Source organism: Pristis pectinata, chromosome 11, assembly GCF_009764475.1.
Source record: "Pristis pectinata isolate sPriPec2 chromosome 11, sPriPec2.1.pri, whole genome shotgun sequence".
Taxonomy (NCBI): domain Eukaryota; kingdom Metazoa; phylum Chordata; class Chondrichthyes; order Rhinopristiformes; family Pristidae; genus Pristis; species Pristis pectinata.
Genome location: NC_067415.1, coordinates 18,152,504 through 18,173,550, shown reverse-complemented (window position 1 = coordinate 18,173,550; position 21,047 = coordinate 18,152,504). Strand labels below are relative to the sequence as shown.

Below are 21,047 nucleotides of genomic sequence, written 5' to 3'. Positions count from 1 at the left end.
TTTCATTTGACAAATCTTCTCATGTCACACAAAACAAAAGATGTCCTGTTTAAAGATATTTTGCAGAGCCAGAATGATTCATCCAAAGCCATTAGAAGTGGCTAAGCTGCATATTTAGGATAAGAAGCTTGACTCTGTATTGTCTTAATTATGAATCCATGCAGGAATTGATCATTTGGAATACCTGCACTGATATTCATCCTCTGGTTCAAGCCAATTTGTATTTTCTTTTCTTCCCTAACAACACCATGGCCCTTCCTACATTGAAACATCTTTTTAAACCACTGTTTGGCCTCTACAGTAGAGCATTTACCCACCCAAGTCTTGCTTTTCTTCTCTGGTCACTCCATTAATAGGGGAAATTGTCCAACTAACCAGGCAGAGGTATTCTGGGCAAACAATTTTAATTGAAATGAAAGCTGGGCTTAACTATAAATTCCCCCTTTCTCATGGCTATCCAGTGGAACCTCTTGGCTGTAGCTTGGCCCCACCTACCCTGCTGGGGTGGCAGGGTTTTGCTGTTCAGAGGCTGAGCACTGTCACTACCTGCCCTCATTCTGACTCCCCAAGCCAATAGAAGGCACATCTGAGACATATCACTGAAGGTTTTCATATCAATCATCAATTGAAGGAAATTTCATCGTTGAGAGCACGAAGACTGTTTGCATGGTTTTCAGCAGGCATCAGTCATGTCTATGTGGCATAATATTTGCCAAACAAGCAGACTCCCTGGGGAGTTGGGCAAGGATGGCAAGGGGTGAATGAATGGCATGTATTGGAGAAGTAAATACACAGCCTTCCATGAGGAACTTTATCAAACACCTTACTAAAATCCATGTACCCCACATCCACTGCTCTACCTTCATCAATGTGCTTTGTCACATCCTCAAATTCAATCAGGCTCGTGAGGCACAACCTGCCCCTCACAAAGCCATGCTGACTGTCCCTAATCAGCCTATGCTTCTCCAAATGCCCATAACTCCTGTCTCTGAGAATCTTCTCCAGTGATTTGCCCACCACTGAAGTTAGACTTTCTGATTCGTTAATTGACTTTGTCCCTATTTTCTTTAGTCCTCAAACCAAAGGGCTTGTGCAATTTGTGAATTAGAATCTAAGGCAGTACTGCCTGTTGTCATTGATTGAAACTTTCTGTATGTTGAAAGTCCTTTCTGCTCTGGACTTCATACAGGATACATTTTTAATTGTTTCTTTTAATGCTGATCCTGTTGTTTTCACTTACCTCTTGGAAATGCCAGTAACTTATCACCCAGCTATTTCACATGGGTTTTTGTATATCCTTATTGTAAATGAAATTCCTCCTTTATCAAACCTGGCATTCTTTCCTGTGACTTTGAGCTCAGATGCCACTTGCAATCTGCTTGCTGTGAGCTTCACTAGTGGTTGATTAACCATTTCAAAAGTTACTGGAATTTCACCCCTAATACAGCCCGGGAGAGCCTTATATTACACGTGGCAGCAATCTGTTGCAATGGAATCCAAGTCAGACTAAACTGGTGGATCAGCATAAATAAGCACTGTTTGCTTATTAATTACCAAAAACATCTTGTTTCCTGCAAAGAATGTTCCAAATGATGATGCTATCTAGACCCAGCCAGAAAAGCCTGATCTAATGTTTATCATTTGTAGTAATTATAACATCTGTTAACTGATCTCTCCACAATAATGTTTGGCAATGTTTAAATCCAAACTTCTTTAAAAGAAACCTTAAAGCACTTCAGGTCCCTTTTTTTCCCCAAAAAAATCCTCCTGCTATAGGAGTACATCCGGAGCAACATTCCAGCAATTCCTGCAGCTACAAGGTTAGATTTAAGACTCCCAAATGGTACTTTTTATGTTATGTGATTCTGCTGATGTGAATGTAAAATAAGATGGCTCTGTGCAATTTCCTGATTTCCCATCAATTTGTGTGCAATTCTGGAGCAAGGTATCTGAAAACTCTTCCCATTATTCCTTTAATTGCACAATGGGGAAACAGTTTATTTTGTGTGCAGAGAGATGGCCACTTTAAGTTAAGCAATATACTCTCAGCCATCTGGCGTCCATGTGGGGTGGGGGCAGTGCCAGTTGCTTGATTCTGCCAATTGCATAAGCCTGCTCAAAAAAATACTACGCATCACACACTCATATTCTATGCATAAATGTTTAAATTGCCAAACTGTCATCTTCTTGCCCTTTTAAATAATGTTTTGCACTGTGACTCTATATAATTAGTATTAATGTAAAATACAGCAAAAAATCAAATCCTTAGAAATTTTTGCTGGTTGTATTGGAATACTGGAAGGATAAATACTGGATTATTGAGAGTTTTCTGTTTACGTTGAATATTATTTCATGAGGTCTAATATCAATTGTACTTTTAATATTTAGACAATCTCTTATTTTTATGTCGGAAGTTCAAGTACCTTATCCAAATTGTGATGTTCTTTTCCATTGTATGTCTTTAAGTTAAATGGCCTATTGATAAAGATGTGGCTGTGAATGCACCCATCAACTGACAATTAAGAATGGGGAATGAATGCAGTTGGGGTTGGGAACGAGAACCAAGATGACATTTGACACAAATTATTTAGAATTTGCAACTAAAAATGAAAGGTCTAAATTTTGCAAAATTTGAGCTTTTTTTCAGCTTAAGAAGGTACATTAAAATTGTGACATTACTAAATACCCTTTTAGTGGATCTGGTTGAGATCTGTGTGGAATTCCATTCACACTGAAGGGCACCTGGTTTTGAATCAAGACTGGGGAAGTGTGTGTTATTTTTGCTAGCTATTCTGAACCTCAACAATGTAGGGGCCGAAGGATGACGACCTCTCTTTTCCCCTTGGTAGTAGTTGTACTTTATTATCCCATCTAACCATTGTTTCTCTCGTATCTTACTATCATTGGTGTTTCTGTGCCATCCGTAACAGAATTACTTATGAAAATGAATCAAGGCAGTAGAAAGATCAGTAATGGAACTCATTCCTAAATTCCTATCTCTGTATCCAGCTGCAGGTTAGTTTTTTTTTCTTGGTCGAATTGATAAGACCCTTCAACGCTTGCCTCAGGCTTTTAAGGTTTTGTTAAGTGTCTGTCTAGGATTTACCTTGAAGAAATACATGGGCCAGAAATTTGTTTGGAGTAGCTACTACTTACTACCACAGCTGAGCTAGATTTGCAGTGGAGCATCATTTAAGTGTGGAAATGGAGTCTTTGTTGGCTAATAAATGATGGCAGAGCAGGAACAGCCCTGGAGAGAATTCCCGGATATGATTTTTGAATCATACTCCCTAAGCTTCTGAGGAGTCTTTACAAGGTGTTACTCTGGAGTTGTATAACTGCAGAGTCAGCTGAAATGTTAGATTGTATAACAATGTTTTTTTTGTTTAAACAGACTATTTAAGCAGTTATCATTTAACTAACGGCTCATTTTTGCTTTCCTTTGTAGGCATTATACCTCAGTTGAAGAAACCTCAGGTGTAGAGAAATGTCTTCCATGTTCATCTGCTCCAATGGGAACTGTGGAATGTTCGGGTAAGTCTTTTGCTGGTAGAAGATGGGTATGTCCATAGTAACTCAATCGACACCAAGGCATTATTTGAGTTATCTTGTTTCCCAGGATTAGTGATGTCTTTTATGACAGACTGGTTTCCATCGGAGGTTTCAATTTAGCTCTTAAAGACTCTTTAGCTCTCCAAGGATTTGGTGCTAACAACATTTTGTTAGAGCTCTAATATTTGTGTAAACCCTTTGCTGCTTTATTATTTTAAGGACAGTTGGGTGTAGAGGTCAGTCCTTGTGTCACTCACTGAAATACATCTCGTTGCTTGCACAAATCAGTGGGACTGGATTTCAGCAGCAAAGTACAATGTTCAGCTGTAACTGTGGTATGTTTATCATAAGTGACAGCAGGTGAATTTTTCCATGATTCTTTGTTAGAAAACTATTCTCTCAAGCACCTTGTTTGGAACTGTTCAAATATCTGTTTCTAAATTATTCATGATTTTAGACTCCTGGTATCGGGTAGCACATAAACAGGCCCTTCAGCCCACTGAGTTCAGGCCCATTTACACTAATCCTACATCAACTCCATTTTATTCTACCAACTACACCCAGAGTTTCACCTACGCACTAGAGACAATTATGGTGGCCAACTTGTATTATAGATATAGGCCAACCAATTATAGAACCTACCAACCTGCATGGCTTGGGATGTAGAAGGAAACTGGAGCACCCAGCAGAAATCCATGTGATCACAGGGAGACCATGCAGACTCCACACAGACATCACCTGAGGTCAGGGTTGGACCTGGGTCTCTGCGTTTGTGTGGCAGCAGCTCTTCCCCACCTCGTGTCCCAGGTAAAATCTGATTATTTGAAGGTGGAGACTTCCTCATCAATAAGCTTTATCTACTTGCTAGATAAACTTGCTGAGATTAGTTGGACTGTGCTGTTTAACCTTTTTATTGTCTAATGTTTCTGACAGAAAACGATATGAGCCCACAGACACTATCCTAAAATAACTTGGCTTGCTATGCCACGCACACTGCAGCTGTCACTTGTGGTTCTGTCTTATTGTTCATTAGACTGGTATCTAATTATCTAAGTGTTGAAGGACACTGCATCCTGATCGGATCACGCACAATACAAGCTATTCAATTCCTGTCTTATGCAGTGTAACCATTAACCCATGCCTTGCCCTTCCTACTTTGGTATACTTAATCTCAATCTGCAGGATGTAATGAACATGTACTCCCAGAAAGGAGTACAAAAAAAAACATTTTGTCAGTTTTTAAGTTGTCAGAATGGTCAAATCATGGAATGGGAGTGCTCTCCTTTCTGCTCTCCAGATTGCCTATGTAACCACATTGGTTCAATGCAACTTGCTGCAAGGAGACTTTTTGAGTTGTTTCAGAGTTGTGACATTGTATATAAATACAAAGATTTCTTTGTATACTGGTAACCAAAATAGAGTCCAGCGAGACTGATGCCATAAAAGGAACAAATATGTCGAAGAAATGTATTTTAGAGATTTGGAGGTTGTTGGAGAAAACTTTCAATCATACCGTGTAAAGAGTTCTGTGTGGTAGTCTTCGGTGACATGGTGCCTTCAGATATATGGGCAATATCATACACATGTATTAACCTTTGTGCTTCCCAAATGCTCTTTTAACTAAGCTCCAGTCTTTTTTTTAAACGAGGGTTCATAAAAAGCCAGGCACAGGGCTGCGTTGGTTATGCTGCTGATGTGGTAATCTACCAGTGGGGTACATTACTCTAGAGAACATGTTCAAATCCCATCCTAGTAGAAGATTAGAATCCAGTTTTCTTTTATGAAGAGTCATTATTAGAAACTATGGAAATTCGCTGCATTTTCTTTTATTTTCCTCCATTGTGCCAGGGGAGCACCATGTCCATGCGTGCAGTGCAGTGAAAAGGAAATGGCAGCACAGTCCCATTGCACCAGATCTCTCCACTATCTGCCTAAGAGTTTCCTGGTGTCTATCTCCACACGTGCTTCTTGCCTGCAGTGTGTGAGCCCAACATTTAAGTGGGTAGTGGAGCCTGCACTAGGACTGTCCTTGTGGTGGTCTGGGAACACCCAATGAACAGATGGATGTATGGTGAATTTTTCCTCACACACCAGATCCTCGTGGGTTCTCCAGTTATCTGTCATCAGTGATGACCAGAGAGCTTCATTCCTGGTAGCCAGAAGTGCAGATGCAGACCTGTGCCCCCACCCCACCTTCCTTTACCCCTCCAATTTCCTTGTGCAAAGCCCCATTAAGAAGGGTCCCGACTGTAAACTAGACAAAATGGTGGTTCTTGCACAGTGACAGATGAACACTGAAGAAAAAAGGGACTTGAAAATCAACTCTTAAAGTTCCAAATGTTTAAATCCGCAGGTCTTGCAAATATTACTATGTTTATCACCATCATAAGTTAAAAATGATCTTTGAATGTGCTGGAAGAAAAGTTACAATATACCCTACTAGAAATAAAGCAAATACTTTTATCATAATGACCTCAACCAATGAATGATTTTCTTTACGAATATATTGTAGTATTATTAGAAACATTAAATAACAATTCTATTTTTACCCATCACAAAATATTTTCATTCCCTTTGAGTATCTGCAGTAGATTAATTCCAAGTAATATGTACAATTTTCAAAAATAATTGCTTCCCACTCTATGCTGATGCATCTTTCCATGTGTGTCATTGCATCTTTCCGGTTGCAATCTTCACAATGATGCAAATAGCACAAACATGGAAGACTTCAAGGCTGGAAACAATTCTTCATGTCATTTGATCAGTCACTGCAGAAAGCATAAGAAAGCAACGCAAGTCTTCCATCGATGACTAACATGTTACTTCCCCTTATTTAGAATGCATTCTTTTAGAATTTTTTTTTGCATGCACTGTTTATGCAAATGTAAGTAAATCTCCCTCTCTATCTGACTAAACAATGCAGTGATGCAAATCCAAGCAAGGACAATCACATTTTAATGTCAGAGTATAAATGTCTTGGATATTAACACCCACAATGGCTGCTTGTGATTATCCCTGGTCAAACCCAAGACCAAATATTTTTGTTCAAATGTGGCATAGAAGATCAAAAGAATGATGGCTTAATGGTAAAAGGATGAAGCAGCACAGTGGTTATACTTGTGCCTCAATAATCCAGCATCTAATTTAATGATCCAGAGTTGAGAAAATTATTGGTTGTGGTGAGCAATTGGAACACTGGATTGTTATTAAGTCTTTGTTTCCATGATGTTCTGTTGGGACAAAATCTGTCCTTAGTCAGTCTATTCCATTTGTAACTCCAAACTTGCAGTGATGTGGATTATGTATGACTCCAAAAAGGCCTAGCAAGCCTCAAAGTTGTCGACGAGATGTTTCACCAGCACTTTCAGAGAACAACCAAGGAAAGATGGTTAATGCTGATTTAGACATGAGGCTGCAGATGCTGAAATCTGGAGTAACAAACTATCCACTGGAAGAACTCAGTGGGTCAACCAGCATCTGTGGGGTGGGGGGAGCAAGGAATTGTCAACACTTCAGGTCATAGTCCTGTATCAGGACTGTCCCCCACTCCCCACAGATGCTGCTCGACCTGTTGAGCAGATTGTTTAATGCTGGTGTAGATTGTGATGTCCTCATCCCATTAGTGAGCTAAGCGGGAAGATTGTGCCATAGTGCTGGATGATTAAATGACAAATTATTTTATCCACTAAAATGCATCAACAAATTTAAATGTGTAAAATTATTAACCTGATTTGTACCTGGTAATTAAAATCACTTTTTTGTTTTTGCCAGGTTTTTATTCCCAGCTCGTACGTGTGGCACGGAATACCCAGCATGCACATCAGGCAGGCCTCTCAAAGTCTTCCAATGAGAGCAAGGAGGTGGCACAAGAGGAAAAGCACACAGAATATGTTGTCTTCGCATTGGTGCCAGTCTTCTGCATTGTGGGATTGTGTGGCATTTTCATTTGCAATTTCCTAAAGAAGAAAGGATACCGCTGTACCTCGGAAAAATCTGATGAGGAAAGCTCCAATGGAAAACTGGGTAAATTCAATCCCAAGTGATACAGTTTAATTTGTTTTTTTTTGCAGTAAAACCACTGTGGTAAATGGCTCTAAAATTTCAATAGTGAGCTTTCTTATTTTGTAGACACAAGAGACTTCAGATGCTGCCTGACCTGAGTTCTTCCAGCATTTTGACTGTAGATTCTTATTTTGTGGCTCTAAATTGAGTGCTGTATCCAATATTCAGCAACAAAAGGATTGCCTCCAGGAACCATCCAGGGTTCTAATTTCCCTGTGCAAATTTTCTGGATCTGCGCAAGACTGTGATTTAATGTCCACCCTTTTTGGAGCTCGATGGAGCGTGATGGATCTAAAGACACCCGTGCAGAGTTCTCTGCTTCCTGGGAGTGTCTCAGAATTTAGTTTTTGCCTTTCCAATTAATGGCATCAGCTCAGAGGGGAATGTTTGGGCAAGCAGATTTTCTGTCTAAAGCTGGACGCTATTAGACCATTTGTAACTGTTTCAATTCCTTTAAATTGTATTGTATTGCTACTAGTAAAATGGTTACAGAGGCCCTGATCTATTGGGTCCCTATGTGTTCTGATTTGACCACTGCCACCATTCATGGGTGATTCCTGAATCACGTTTGATATGGAGTCACCTTTTAATTTGCAGGATGTGAGGGTTGTCCACAAGGCTAGCAGTTATTTTCCATCCCTTGAACTAAGAGGCCATTTCAGGGGAATTAAAAGGTAAACCTCTTGATTCCTGGTTCACTCTTCCACCTCAGGCAGCCACTCCCCTTCTCACGGCACCTTCCCATGGCAACCGCAGGTGATGCCCTTTTACCTAGTCCTTCTCCGCCATCTTGGAAGTCAACACTCTTTCCCAGGTGAAGCAGTGATTCACTTCTACCTCCACTTTGGAAGACTACATTCATTGGACACAAGGTGGTCTCCTCTGCACTGGAGAACCCAAATCCAGATTTGGTGACTGGATGCATACTGCAAAGCATTCAGAACTTCCAGTTACCTGTTAATTCTCCTTCCTGCTCTCATCTCCATCTTTTGGCCTTTGGCTTTTTGCATTATTCCAACAAATGTAAACTCAAGGAACAGCATCTGGTCTTTTTACAAGGCACATTATTGCCCTCTGGACTCTATTGAATTTAACTATTTCAGATAATCAGGCTTTATCTTCTATCAAAACTGGTCACTTATGACGTGTGACATTAACTGTACATCTGTGGGGTATTTCTAGCATTCTCTTACTTCAGATTTCCATCAACTCCACTGTTTCGTATCTCAGTTCCAGCATTTTTTTCTCTCCTTTGACCTTGTTCATCTCCATCTATCTCCTTCTATTTACATCTCCTCCAAATAAATCTGCTGTGACTTGACTTAAGTCCCTCTCAGTCAGCACCATCACCTCGTGTGCCATTCAGTCTCCAGGTCTCTGCTCTATCACATCCCTTCTTGTTCTCTCCTCTCCTCCCCCTTTTTACTACTCACATGAAGTATTTCATTTCTAAATTTTCCAAGGTTCTGATGAAAAGCTTTTGACCTGAAACATTAACTCTGTTTTTCCTTCAACTGATGTTGCCTGACTTGCCGAATAAATCCAGCATTTTCTGGTTTTATTTACAAGTTAGCCACTTTGCTGAGAGTGTAGAGGTCAGTTTCAGGTCAGATTGATTTGAGGACAACAGATTTCCTCCTTCAAAGGACATTAGTGAGCCAGGGGTTTTCACAACAATCTGGCAGACTCCAGATTTTTTGAGAAATTCCAGACTTATTTAATTTCCCCAGTTGCAACTACAGCCTCTGGGTTAAGTCTATCCCTCTGGATACCAACCCAGTAACCAAATCACTATGCTATTGCTCCATCAGGGGGCTGTTGGTTCTTCATTCACCACTTGAAGAGATGTCTACTACCACCTCCATTTGCAGAGCCCAGGAAACTTCTTACTGAATTGTACATATCCTTCCCCTTCTACAGACATCAAAGACTGCATACATATGGGAATGAATTGTTTTTATATTTCCCTTTTACTGCCCGCCCCCCCCCCCACCCCCCCCCCCCCCCCCCCCCCCCACCAAGATCTTACGTGAACCAATTTAAAAATGTCAGTAGCTTAACCTATTTTTGGGAGAGTGGGCACACAAACTTTCTTTTTGGGGGGGGGTTAAAAATAAACAATTTGAGAGCTCTTCTAATCCTTCAGTAGTTTTATTTCTCCACTTCTCTAGCAAAGAGAAGTGAGCTTGTGCCCCTTGGAGTAACTCCACTGGAAACTGCTACCATGCCCCTTGCTTGCACAAGAGACGTGGAGCATAGTTAAGGTAATTGGATAGTTACTCAAGCTCAGTGGTTGTTTATATAGTTCTGATCTGTGAGGCTTGTTGAACTGGACTGGCAGTTGGAATGTAGAAAACATTGACTGATTCGCTAGTTCTGTGTTAAATTTGGAGAGCATCTTCATCCAGCCTGCTAATTGCACGCAATCGTTTACAAAGCAGCATTTTATTTTGATCAAGACTAAAGTTCTCCTGCTGCCTGGTATTTAAAATGTAACCAGATTCCAACTGTCATTTGACAAAATTAGAAGCTCCAATTGTAAGAAGGAAAAATAATGTTCAGTTTTAGCTCCTTGTATTTTCTGCATCAGATAAACCAGAGGCAGCTTGTAAATCCATTTATACTCCTAGTTTCCTTCAGCATGAATTGGGAGAGGCATCTTGCACCCACACCTGTTTCTTAGGTAGCCAGTTAAACCCCGTCAGTCTTTTTGGAACTGGGAGTGAAAGCACCCCACCTAGGATAGGGTGATGAGCACAAGATTTTTGTTGGGCTTGAGGTGTCTGTGTGACGTGGCACAGGATCAGGTTTTTGTTGATCTGATTGTAATTTATTTGTCACAGCAGTGTCGTGTGTCCCCTGCTTCAAGATTTAAAGGAGGGGGTGAAGAAAATGGAGTCTGCAGTTATAATCTGGAAGTTGCTGTTGAAAGGGTGGCAGGAATGGAGTTGAACAGGGCCTTCAAGGGCACTGGTGGGAAAATAACTTGCAGGGCTATGGGAGAAAGAGCAGGAGGAATGTGACTGATCAGATTCTCTACAAAGAGCCAGCATGGGCTTAATGGGTGGGACCATTAGAATTCTTACTAAGATTTTAAAGGTTGACCTCATTTGGAGCCTCAGCAACCCAGGTTTAATCCTGACCACCAGTGTAGTCTATGTGAAATTTGTGCATTCTTTCTATGACCACGGTGGTCTTGCCTGTTTGCTCCTGTTTCCTCCCACCATCCAAAGACCTGTGGGTTGATAAGTTAAATGGCTGCTGTAAATTGCCCCTAGTGTGTAGATGAGTAGAGTCTGGGCAAGTTGATGGGAGTGTTGGAAGAATAAAATGGGATTGGTGTATATGGCTGCTTGATGGTTGGCATGGACACGTTGGGCTGAATGGGTCTGTTTCTGTGTCAGACTTTATAACTCTAAAGAAAGGTGAACTTGCCTTGTAGTCAGTTCACTTGATTCCTGGGATGGAGGAGATGTTCTACAATGTGAAAATGAGTAAGCTTGGCCCATACTCACTCAAGTAAAGTTTAGTTGAATGAAAGATGATCTCATTGAAATATGGTATATACAGAGAGGGGTTGACAGTAGGGTCCCCATTTTCTCTCTCTAGCTGGAGAGACCCCTACAAATGGGGGGTATATTCTCAAGGTGATGTATTAGTCACTGCACTGAGATGAGGAGATTATTTCCTCATTCAATATGTTCTGTATTGCTGGGATTCTTCAGTTATGAGGACCATATATAACTGCAGCTGAACATTGTGTTTGTGAATGTTAAGTCAAGTCTGAATGTAGGTCAAATAAGTGGTTCTCCTGTGGTGCAACTTGACCTTGCCTTTTGAGGAATGCTGACAGCAGGCTGTGTTTGAAGCTGTGGAAGTGTAAACTGGAATAAGGTTCCTTTAGGGAAGAGAGTGAGAAAGTTGGGCTTGTGGGTGTTGGGAGACCAATATTACAAACTGAATGCATGCTGTAAATTGCTTTTTGAATTCCAGTTTTGCAGAAATTCTAGCTTTTTTTTGTTATCCAGATTGGATTCAAATACTTCCAATCTGATTCACGTGGATTTGGTAGATAATATTATAGATAATTTGGTAGATATTTTGGTAGATGATTTGGTAGATATTAAGAGGAATAGATAGTGGACAGCCAGCGCCTCTTTCCCAGGGCACTAATGCTCAATACAAGAGGGCATGGCTTTTAAGTAATGGGTGGGAAATTCAAGGGAGATATCAGAGGAAGGTTTTTTTTTACCCAGAGAGTGGTTGGGGCATGGAATGCGCTGCCTGGGGCAGTGGTGGAGGCAGGTACATTGGTCAAATTCAACAGATTGCTAGATAAGCATATGGAGGAATTTAAAATGGGGGGATATGTGGGAGGAAGGGGTTAGATAGTCTTAGGTGAGGTTTGAAGGTCGGCACAGCATTGTGGGCCAAAGGACCTGTATTGTGCTGTACTGTTCTATGATTCTATGAATAGAAAACATTATTCACAGCGTTCCACAAAAAGGTTTGAGTCTTGCCGAGGCTGTTCTTCAACTCGGCAAAGCAATGGAAAATTGGTGATGGGACCTTGGTGGCTGAGTTTGTATTAGATGTTACGATACACAGGTTTTGGAAACAGCTGATTAAAATAGAGTGGCAAGGCACTGGATGTTAGTCTTTTTTCTTTTTCAATCTTTTTTAGTTTCCAAATTAATACAGATTAATATATAACGTCGATGTTTGTACATGTAATACAAAGACATCAGGAGAACAATCATGGCATAGATAATCATAAAGAATAGTAAAATATAAAAAAAATCTGTAGATCCATGATCTCTTAGTAAGTGAATATAATGTAAAAGAAAGGAAAGAAAAAGATTTATTGTGTATATAAAAGAGGAAAAAATCCCAAATCAATAAGAAAAATTATAAACAAGATATCAAACCAAACTGGAAAAAAAATTTAAAAAAAAGAAAAAAGACTAGACTGACATTTCTCAATAGAAACAGAGCAATATTATGTCGTCAACTCCGTTCCTCTAAATTGGAAAGTTATTGAAAAGGGATCTATATCATGTGAAAATATTGAATAAATGGACTCCAAATATCTTCACATTTAAGTGAAGGATCAACAGTACCACTCCTAATTTTTTCCAAGTTTAAACATGATATAGTTTGAGAGAACCATTGAAAAGTAGTAGAGGGTATTGGATCCTTCCATTTAAGCAAAAATGGATCGTTTGGCCATTAATGTAACAAAGGCAATCATATGGTAAGCGGAAGCAGATAAGCGGCCAGACTCTATCCTTGGTAATCCAAAAATTGCAGTGATAGGGTGAGGTTGTAAATCAATATTCAGTACAGTTGAGATGGTGTTAAAAATGTCTTTCCAATATTTTTCCAAAAGAGGGCAGGACCAAAACATGTGGTCAGAGAAGCCACATTTGATTTACATCTGTCACATATAGGATTTATATGGCAATTAAAAATGAGCTAGCTTATCTTTTGACATATGGGTCCTATGAACTACCTTAAATTGTATAAAAGTGTCTGGCACACATTGAAGATGTATTAACTAAATGAAAATTTTTCTTCCATGTCTCTGTAGGTATAGATGTCTGGAGTTCACTTTCCTATTCATTCTTAATTTTGTCCAGTGATCCTGGATGTATTTTCATAATTAAATCATAGATTATTGCTATCAACATTCGTGGTTTCTGCTCCTGATTTGTTACCTGATGTCATCTGCACAAAGAATCTTAAGTGAGGACCAGACTGAAGTTTGACATGATACTTTGATGTATGGTGAACTGGCTCATTGCTCAGGTTGGGTTGCTGGTAGCCACTGTACAGTTCCTTCAAAAGAAGGGAAAAGTAATTGTCTTATTTATCCAAGATTTTTTTAAAAATCTCTAATGTTTGTATCAACAAAGCTGTATAGCTGCACATTTGAGTATTTTCCCAAAGAGATTTTGGTTTAATTTTATCAGCTTCCCATTTGATATTTTCATACAAGATATTCTTGGATAGGGGATAATCCAGTACAAGATAATCATTGATTTTTCTCTAGGGTCAGAGCAGACCAATCAGAGTGCAAAGACAGGAAATGGCATAATCCCTAGTGGTTATGCCATTTCCTGCCTTTGTATCAAGGGAAACAAGAGTCTTGGCCCAAGGCCAGCTTGAGTTTAAAAGCACTGTAAAATTCACTAGCTAGCCCAAATGGAGTTGTTTTAGAAACATGGTCAACAAAGAATTAGAATGTGGCTGTATTCTAAGGAGTTGCATGAATAAGATTCTTTCTTCAACTTCTGCAACAAAAAAATAGAGGTGCTGGTGTACTTTTCAACCCATTCTGGTCTGGTGTTGCACCGTCTAGTAGTTCCCTCTATATTTTGATAAAGGAAGCTTTCTTGGACACATTTCACAAATTCCACTCCATCCAAGCCTTTACACTATGGTTGGCCCAGTCAGTACTAAGGAAGTTAAAATCTCCCACTAATGAATGAATGTCATTACATTGTGTATTTAGCATTAATAATAGTCATACAGCATGGAAACTGGCCCTTCAGCCCAACTGGTCCATGCTGGCCAAGATGCCCACCCAACCTTGTCCCATTTGCCGCATAACCTTCTAAACCTTTACTATCTATGTACCTATTCAACTGTCTTTTAAATGTTGTTATTGTACCTGCCTCAACCACTTCCTCCGGCAGCTCATTCAACATGCATACCATCTCAGTGGGGGGGGGGGGGGGGGGGGGTGGAAAAAGAGTTGCCTCAAGTTCTTATTAAATTCTCCCCTCTCACCTTAACCTATGCCCTCTAGTTCTTGATTTCCCCAGCCCTGGGGAAAAGGACTGAGTGCATTCGCCATATCTATGCCCCTATAATTTTATACACCTCCTTAAGATGTATGAATATAATAAATATAAACTGTTTTCTGGTTCTAGCAAACTAGCCACGAATGCTGCTGGATTGCTGTAAACACCCAATTATCTCACTAGAATCCTATAGACCCTGCCACACTGATCTGGTCTGTATTCCACAGAGATCTACAGTATGGAAACTGGACCTTCAGTCCAGTGAGTCCATATCAACCATAAACCATCTGATTGCACATATCTTGCATTAATCCTATTATTTTTATTCTTATTTTCCCCACATTCTCATCAACTCCCTGCCCCCCCCCCCCAGATCCTCCCACTCTTTCTACAATAGGGGGCAATTGACAGAAGCCAATTAACATACCAAACCCTGTCTTTGGGCTATGGGAAGAAACTGGAGCATCACACAATCACAGGGCAAACCTTCAAACTCCCCAGTGAGGGCACCTGAGGCCAGGGTTGAACCTGGGTCTCTGGAGCTGTGGGACAGTGGCTCTATTAGCTGCAACACTGTACTGCCCCTGTGTGATGCCATTCCCACATTATGTGGTTGGCACGATGCTCTCAGGATAACTAGATGTGGGTAGTACATACTAACTTGTTGGTTTTGTGCAAGTCCCAAGATCAAAGAAAAATGTTTGTCCAACTTGAGCTTCTGTTAGGATTTAATCCAACCAGTGTTCAGCAAGATACTAGTCTCGGCTGTATCCTTGAATATGACCCTTGAAATGTTTAATCTTGCAGGTATTTGTGTGGTACGAAATGTTATTTTAGTCGATATTTGTGACCTGTAACTCCTACCACTGGAGGAATGAATCCTGATATGTAGGACAAGTTGCAAAGTGGCATGTATCATCTTTAACCAGTGGATCTTATCAACCACAAATGGGCAAGTTCTCCACATTCAATGCTCACAGCCGTGCACCCACAGTTTCCTAAACCATGTGAATGTGGTTCCTCATGTTCCTGCCTATGGTATTTGGATAACCCTACATTGAACAGATTCGAAGCTTAGTTTAGATTATTCAGTTCCAAAAGTACCCTCTTCATTTTCATTTCTTCTTTTACTGCAGCTATTAACGCGATTCCCTTCAGGTCAGACGAAACCAATGAAGACACAATTGGTGTGCTGGTGCGGCTGATCACAGAGAAGAAAGGTTAGCATTGATGTATTCATTCATTTGCCATTAAAGGTATGTGGTCCCTCAGCATTAGTACTTCAATATAATGGGAGGGATGCAGCAACATCATGTAGTCTTTACCTGTACTTGAACCCAGTACTGATTTTCTTTGTTCATTGTTGAATGCGTGGAGCCAACAGCTCACAGTGCAATACTTACTCAGCACTCAGACTGAATGGCCCGATGCCATGAATCTGACAGCATCTCTCAAAGGACATGGGGAAAGACAAGATGAGACCTTTGTTTCTCCAGCAAGTAAAGATGTGCAACCTATCTGCTGAGAAATGTCATGAAGATTGTCTCCATGCACAATCACTGCCAAAATCATAAACTGGATGTTATGGGGATTCAGAACAAAGGACACTTTCTGACGCAATTTACATGTCACTGCAAGCGACTGTTCTCCCTTAATTCTGTAATGTTGCTACAAATATCAAATATAGGGAAGGTTTAGCTTTGTCCATTGTATAAAGAGCTTCTAAATCCAAACAAGTCCAGAGTCATTGTGATTTGTTACACCAACTTTAGATTTGTTTATAAACATTCAAGAGTGTAACTTCCTTGCCATTCAATTCTTTGAATGATTTTCCAATGAAGAAAAGACTATTGATCAGGTCTCTTGGGTAATAGCCTAAGTAGGTGCCTTTGAGAGGTTGTGAAGTAGCACATCATCCAACGTTTGTCAATGATGTTGCAATACACTGATTTCAGAGATGATCATGGTGTTTTGTTATCGACAGAGAATGCTGCAGCCTTGCAGGAGTTGTTAAAGGAGCATGAACTCTTGGAGGTGACAGACTCCAACAATGTGGCAGAAATTCACAGTAAAAATGCATCAGAAAAGTAAGTTTTGTATAAATGCACTTTATAATTGGAGATCTTTGGGCTTATTCATCTCAAGGAATCAATCTGAGTTTGTGATAGAATTACATCTTGTGCCCCATTTGTTTCACTCTCCCTTGAAATTAATGTGGAATGAAATTGGATGTTTAAAACAGTTGGCTGATTTGAAGTCTCCCTGTTTCTATCAGGTGAGTTAGGTGGTTTAATAGCACAGAGACCATTCATCCTATCACAGCTATCCTGGCACGAGCTACCCAGTTAGCTACACCTGACCTTCTCTTGTACCATTTGTATTTAACCACTTCTAGACTAAGTACTAATGTGAAATTGCTAGCATCATTGTTTCTGGTGGAAAATTCTTAGGTGAATAAGGAGCTGTCATTTAAAATTGAGGTGTACAGAAGTTTCTTCTCGAGGGTAGTGAATCTCTGAAATTCTCTGCCCCTGAGGGTAGTGGATGCCCGATCATTTGATATATTTAAGGTGGAGGTAGATAAATAACTGAAAGATCGAGGGTTATGGGGAACTGCACAGAAGAGGTGTCGAGGCCAGCAGAGATCAGCCATGATCGTATTGAATGGCAGGGCAGGCTTAAGTCCTGGGGCCTGCTCCTGCTCCTATTTACTTGTGTTCTTGAATTATCTTCCATGATATTCAGATTCCATGTTCTTTTTAAAAAAAACTTAGGGCGAGTTCATTCTTGCTGAACCTGCAAGACACTGAACGGTGCTGGAGTTCCAAAGCCCCTTTTGCAGTGGGTCTTCTGAGGTGCTCAGCTTTGTTTCAAACCCGCCTGAGATGCTGTGTGACTGTTTTGTGGTTATGTGCCCCACAATACAATTGCGGACAATTATGCTGCTTCTTTTGCCACTGGCTTGGCTTCAAATGTAGAATGATGCAACAAAGTCTCTGCTGGCTGATGAAGTGATCAGTAGGCAAAAACCACAACAAGAGTGGAACAAGCCTGAAAGAGTGTATAGACAGTTTAGGCAGCTTGTCTATGAGGAATGATTAGATTAGGTTTTTTATTCTTTGAAACAGACAAAGCTGAGGGAAGACTTGATTGAGGTGTATAAAATTAAGGGGCTTAAATAAATTGGGACTATTTTTCCTTAACTAGGAGTCTTGCAGCATGGAGATGGGCCCTTCAGCCCATGGATTCCACACTTGCCATCTCACACCCATTTTACACTGATCTCATTTTATTCTCACCACATTCTCATCAAATCCCAGATTCTACCCCTCACTACTCCTAGGGGCAATTTATAGCAGCCAATTAACCGAGCTAGCCCATGTCTTTGGGGTGGGAGGAAACCCAGAACACCTGAAGAAAACCCATGAGGAAAGATTAGATTAGGTTTTTTATTCTTTGGAACCTTGGAGCCTGCAAGCTCCTCACATTCGGCACTGGAGGTCAGGATTGAATCTGAGTCTCTGGAGCTGTGAGGCAGCAGCTGTACTGTGGGTATGGATTTAAAATATTAGCTAGGGGGAGATGAGGGGACACACAAAATCACCAGAAAGTGGTATGAGCCTGGAACTTACTGCCAGAAAGGATTTTGGAGGCACAAATCCTCATTTACATTTTTTTTTACCCTGGTGGGGGGGGGTGGGGAAGGGGGTTGTACTTGAAAAACAGTGACCATCAGGATTATGGATTTGGGATTGGCAGGGGAGGAGGTGAATCTTCTCCGCAAACATGATGGGCCTCATGGTCTCCTGGATCATAGATTTCTGTTTCTATCACTGTGTCCAGGGGTGCTTTTGGATTAAGCATCCTGGGCAGGGGGGGGGGGAATTCTGCTCTTTCTGCCAATTATCAAAAAAAACTCAAACAGGTTTCTGTTTATAGTTTTACTGTGAATAATAACTAGTGAAAATTTAATCATGTTTCTGCAGAATCTCCAGTTATAACAGACTGCTTGATGCTCCCAATGACTATCTCAAATGGAAATTTTTGACTTCCCACCATTAATATCCCTTGCTTTAAGCACGAGTTTACTTTTGTAAACAAAAAAGAATCTTGTATATCAGCAGCAGTAGAAATGTTGTGTATAGAATAATCATTAAAGGAAGAAGCTGGTCAGTATCTACTTGCTGCTTAATAGTTTTAACTCTGAAAATTGTGCTGTGTTCTGACCATTTGCTGCACATTCAATTTTTAAGCTAAGATCCCCACTAGCCATGCACACTAAAAGTGCAAATAGACTGAAGATCTACAATGATGACCTTGACCTTAGTGCCCCTCTACCCAACACAACCTAATTTTACATGCTACTCATTCAGCAGGAAGCCAGACTTTGTAAATGGACAAAGCATCTTGCTAGATTACATTGAAGTTTCAGCTCTATGTAAATTCAAACAGAATGAAGAAACCACAACTATTTCGTTCACAAACACTCCTTCCCCCATAAGTAATCGCAAGATGAGTGATGACATTTTTGGGTGTATTTTTGGCTTTGATATTTTTTTAAGAGGGGAAGACTCATCTTTTTGAAGAAGGATCACTGCTAATGTTAACTGCGGTATTTTTAGTGTTACTGCTGCATGCACAACAATTTAATCACCGGGTTCAAAATAGTGCTTTAAACCAGATGGATTCCTCTGTAAACATCTGTGATAATGCTGGTGCATAGCACAGCCATATGCTTACCTAAAGAGAATGGAAAATTGTATCAGGTGGCTTGGCAACCCAGTCACCTGTGCACACTTCTGGTTTCAAATAGACTTGCATTAATTAGAGTGTGGGAAGATGCGGTATTGATTGACCCAATTTCCATTCTTTACAATTGTTGGGCCTTCCTAAGTAATACAACAAAGAATTTATCTGTGACTGTGTGTACAATAAGCTGTACATTAATTTAAAGAAGATTATCCTGATTTTCCCTTCAGATAAATCAAGCTGCTCATTCTGTTGTAATCAATATAATGCTGTGATGCAAATTATGGAATGATTCCAAATCAAACTTGAATCCAAGAACTAAATGAAAATTAACGTGAGGAAACCCTTCAACTCCTTGAACAACAGAAAAAATGACCCTCTTCACCAGGCAGTCACCAAGTAGTTATTTTGCAAATGTTTGTCACATTAATATCTACTTTTCCCTTTTATTTTACAATAAATATTATCATTTCATGAGTATGGAAATAAAGAAAAACTTGTATGCTGTGATGGTTTTATTTAAAGGGTTCCCTGGTTGCCAGTCAGTAGAGCTGCTTGCCTCAGAGCTCCAGCGACCTGGGTTCAATGCTGACCTCTGGTGCTGTCTGTGTGAAGTTTGCACATTCACCCTGTGACCGGGTTGGATTTCCCTGGATGCTCCAGTTTTCTCCCATATCCCAAAAGGCATGCACTCAGTGGGTTTATTTGGCCAATGTAAATTCTCCCTAATGTAGTTTAGTGGTAGAATCTAGGGGAGGTTTTGGGAATGTGGGAAGAATAAAATGACATTAGTGTGAAAATAGTGTTTGGGTTGATGGCATGGACTCAGTGGGCTGAAGAGCTGTTTCCATGCTGTATGAATCTGTTCAAGGTGCCTTCCTTTAGCTAATGAAATGCTTTGGTACCCTCTCAGCATTCTGCAAGCTACTGTCACATCTTCACTGTTTTTAAACTGATGTCCAGTTTCTACATCAACCAGGGCTCAATTTGTTGATCTCATCTATAGCCTCAACTACAGCAGTCACGATGATGACCACCATTTTGTCTATTATTCAGAGCACACTTTACAAAAGTTTTCCATCACCAAAAAATTATTTTGGTCATTTTTGACTTATTTGAAGATTATAAAACTTAGATTTCTGTTGGAGTACTGTTAAATTACCTTTTGGGTTCTATTGGACAGGCATTGCCTCTATCCAGTATCATCCTTTCCTATATTCCTTTGTATTTGACATCTATTATATGGGATTGACTTCCTGATTAAAACATTCTGAGATCAGACCTCAGACCCTCTCTTGCTTTTTCCACAGGTTGGTTCCATTGTTGAGCATTCCCAAGCTTTGTAAGCACCACCACGTCCACACTGTACAGACGTCGGCAACCCTGTTGGGTTCCAGCTGTACACGATGCAGTCAGAAGAAGTGGCCGAACTGTTGCTGAATCCTCCCATCCGGAACACCACAAAAACTGTCAAAGTAGGAACCCGGGCCACAGGCCTGGTGAAATCACCATCCTATCCATTGGCAGGTAAGCACCTCACTGTACTGAAGACCATGCTTCTGATTTCAGAGCATATGTACAGTTCTCGCCAGTTCTCGCCAAAATACTCAGTCATCATATGTTAAAAATGGGATTGTGTACTGGAAGCATAAAATGCTGCAGAAACTCAGCAGGTCAGGCAGTGAAAGAGTTAACGATTCATGAGTTCTGATGGAAGGTCATCAACCTGAAAAGTTAACTCTTCTCTTTCCACTGTTGCCTGTTCTGGTGATTTATTTATAGCATTTTTTTTTAATTTCAGACTTCCAGCTCCTTTCTTTTTTGTTCTGTCTCCTCACCACTGGCAACCTTTGCAGTGAATATACAGCAAAGAAAGGC

At 40.4% G+C, this 21,047-nt stretch overlaps 1 protein-coding gene across 1 annotated transcript in view; it reads left to right on the top strand.

The window, feature by feature from the left end:
- The window catches only part of relt (RELT TNF receptor), a 48,093-nt gene that overhangs the window by 16,852 nt on the left and 10,194 nt on the right, over nt 1-21,047 (top strand). The window contains exons 6-10 of the mRNA XM_052026677.1: nt 3,449-3,534; nt 7,324-7,575; nt 15,557-15,640; nt 16,405-16,507; nt 20,480-20,696. Coding sequence (XP_051882637.1) covers nt 3,449-3,534; nt 7,324-7,575; nt 15,557-15,640; nt 16,405-16,507; nt 20,480-20,609 — 655 coding nt within the window. The 3' untranslated portion in view covers nt 20,610-20,696. The remainder of the gene's footprint in view (nt 1-3,448; nt 3,535-7,323; nt 7,576-15,556; nt 15,641-16,404; nt 16,508-20,479; nt 20,697-21,047) is intronic.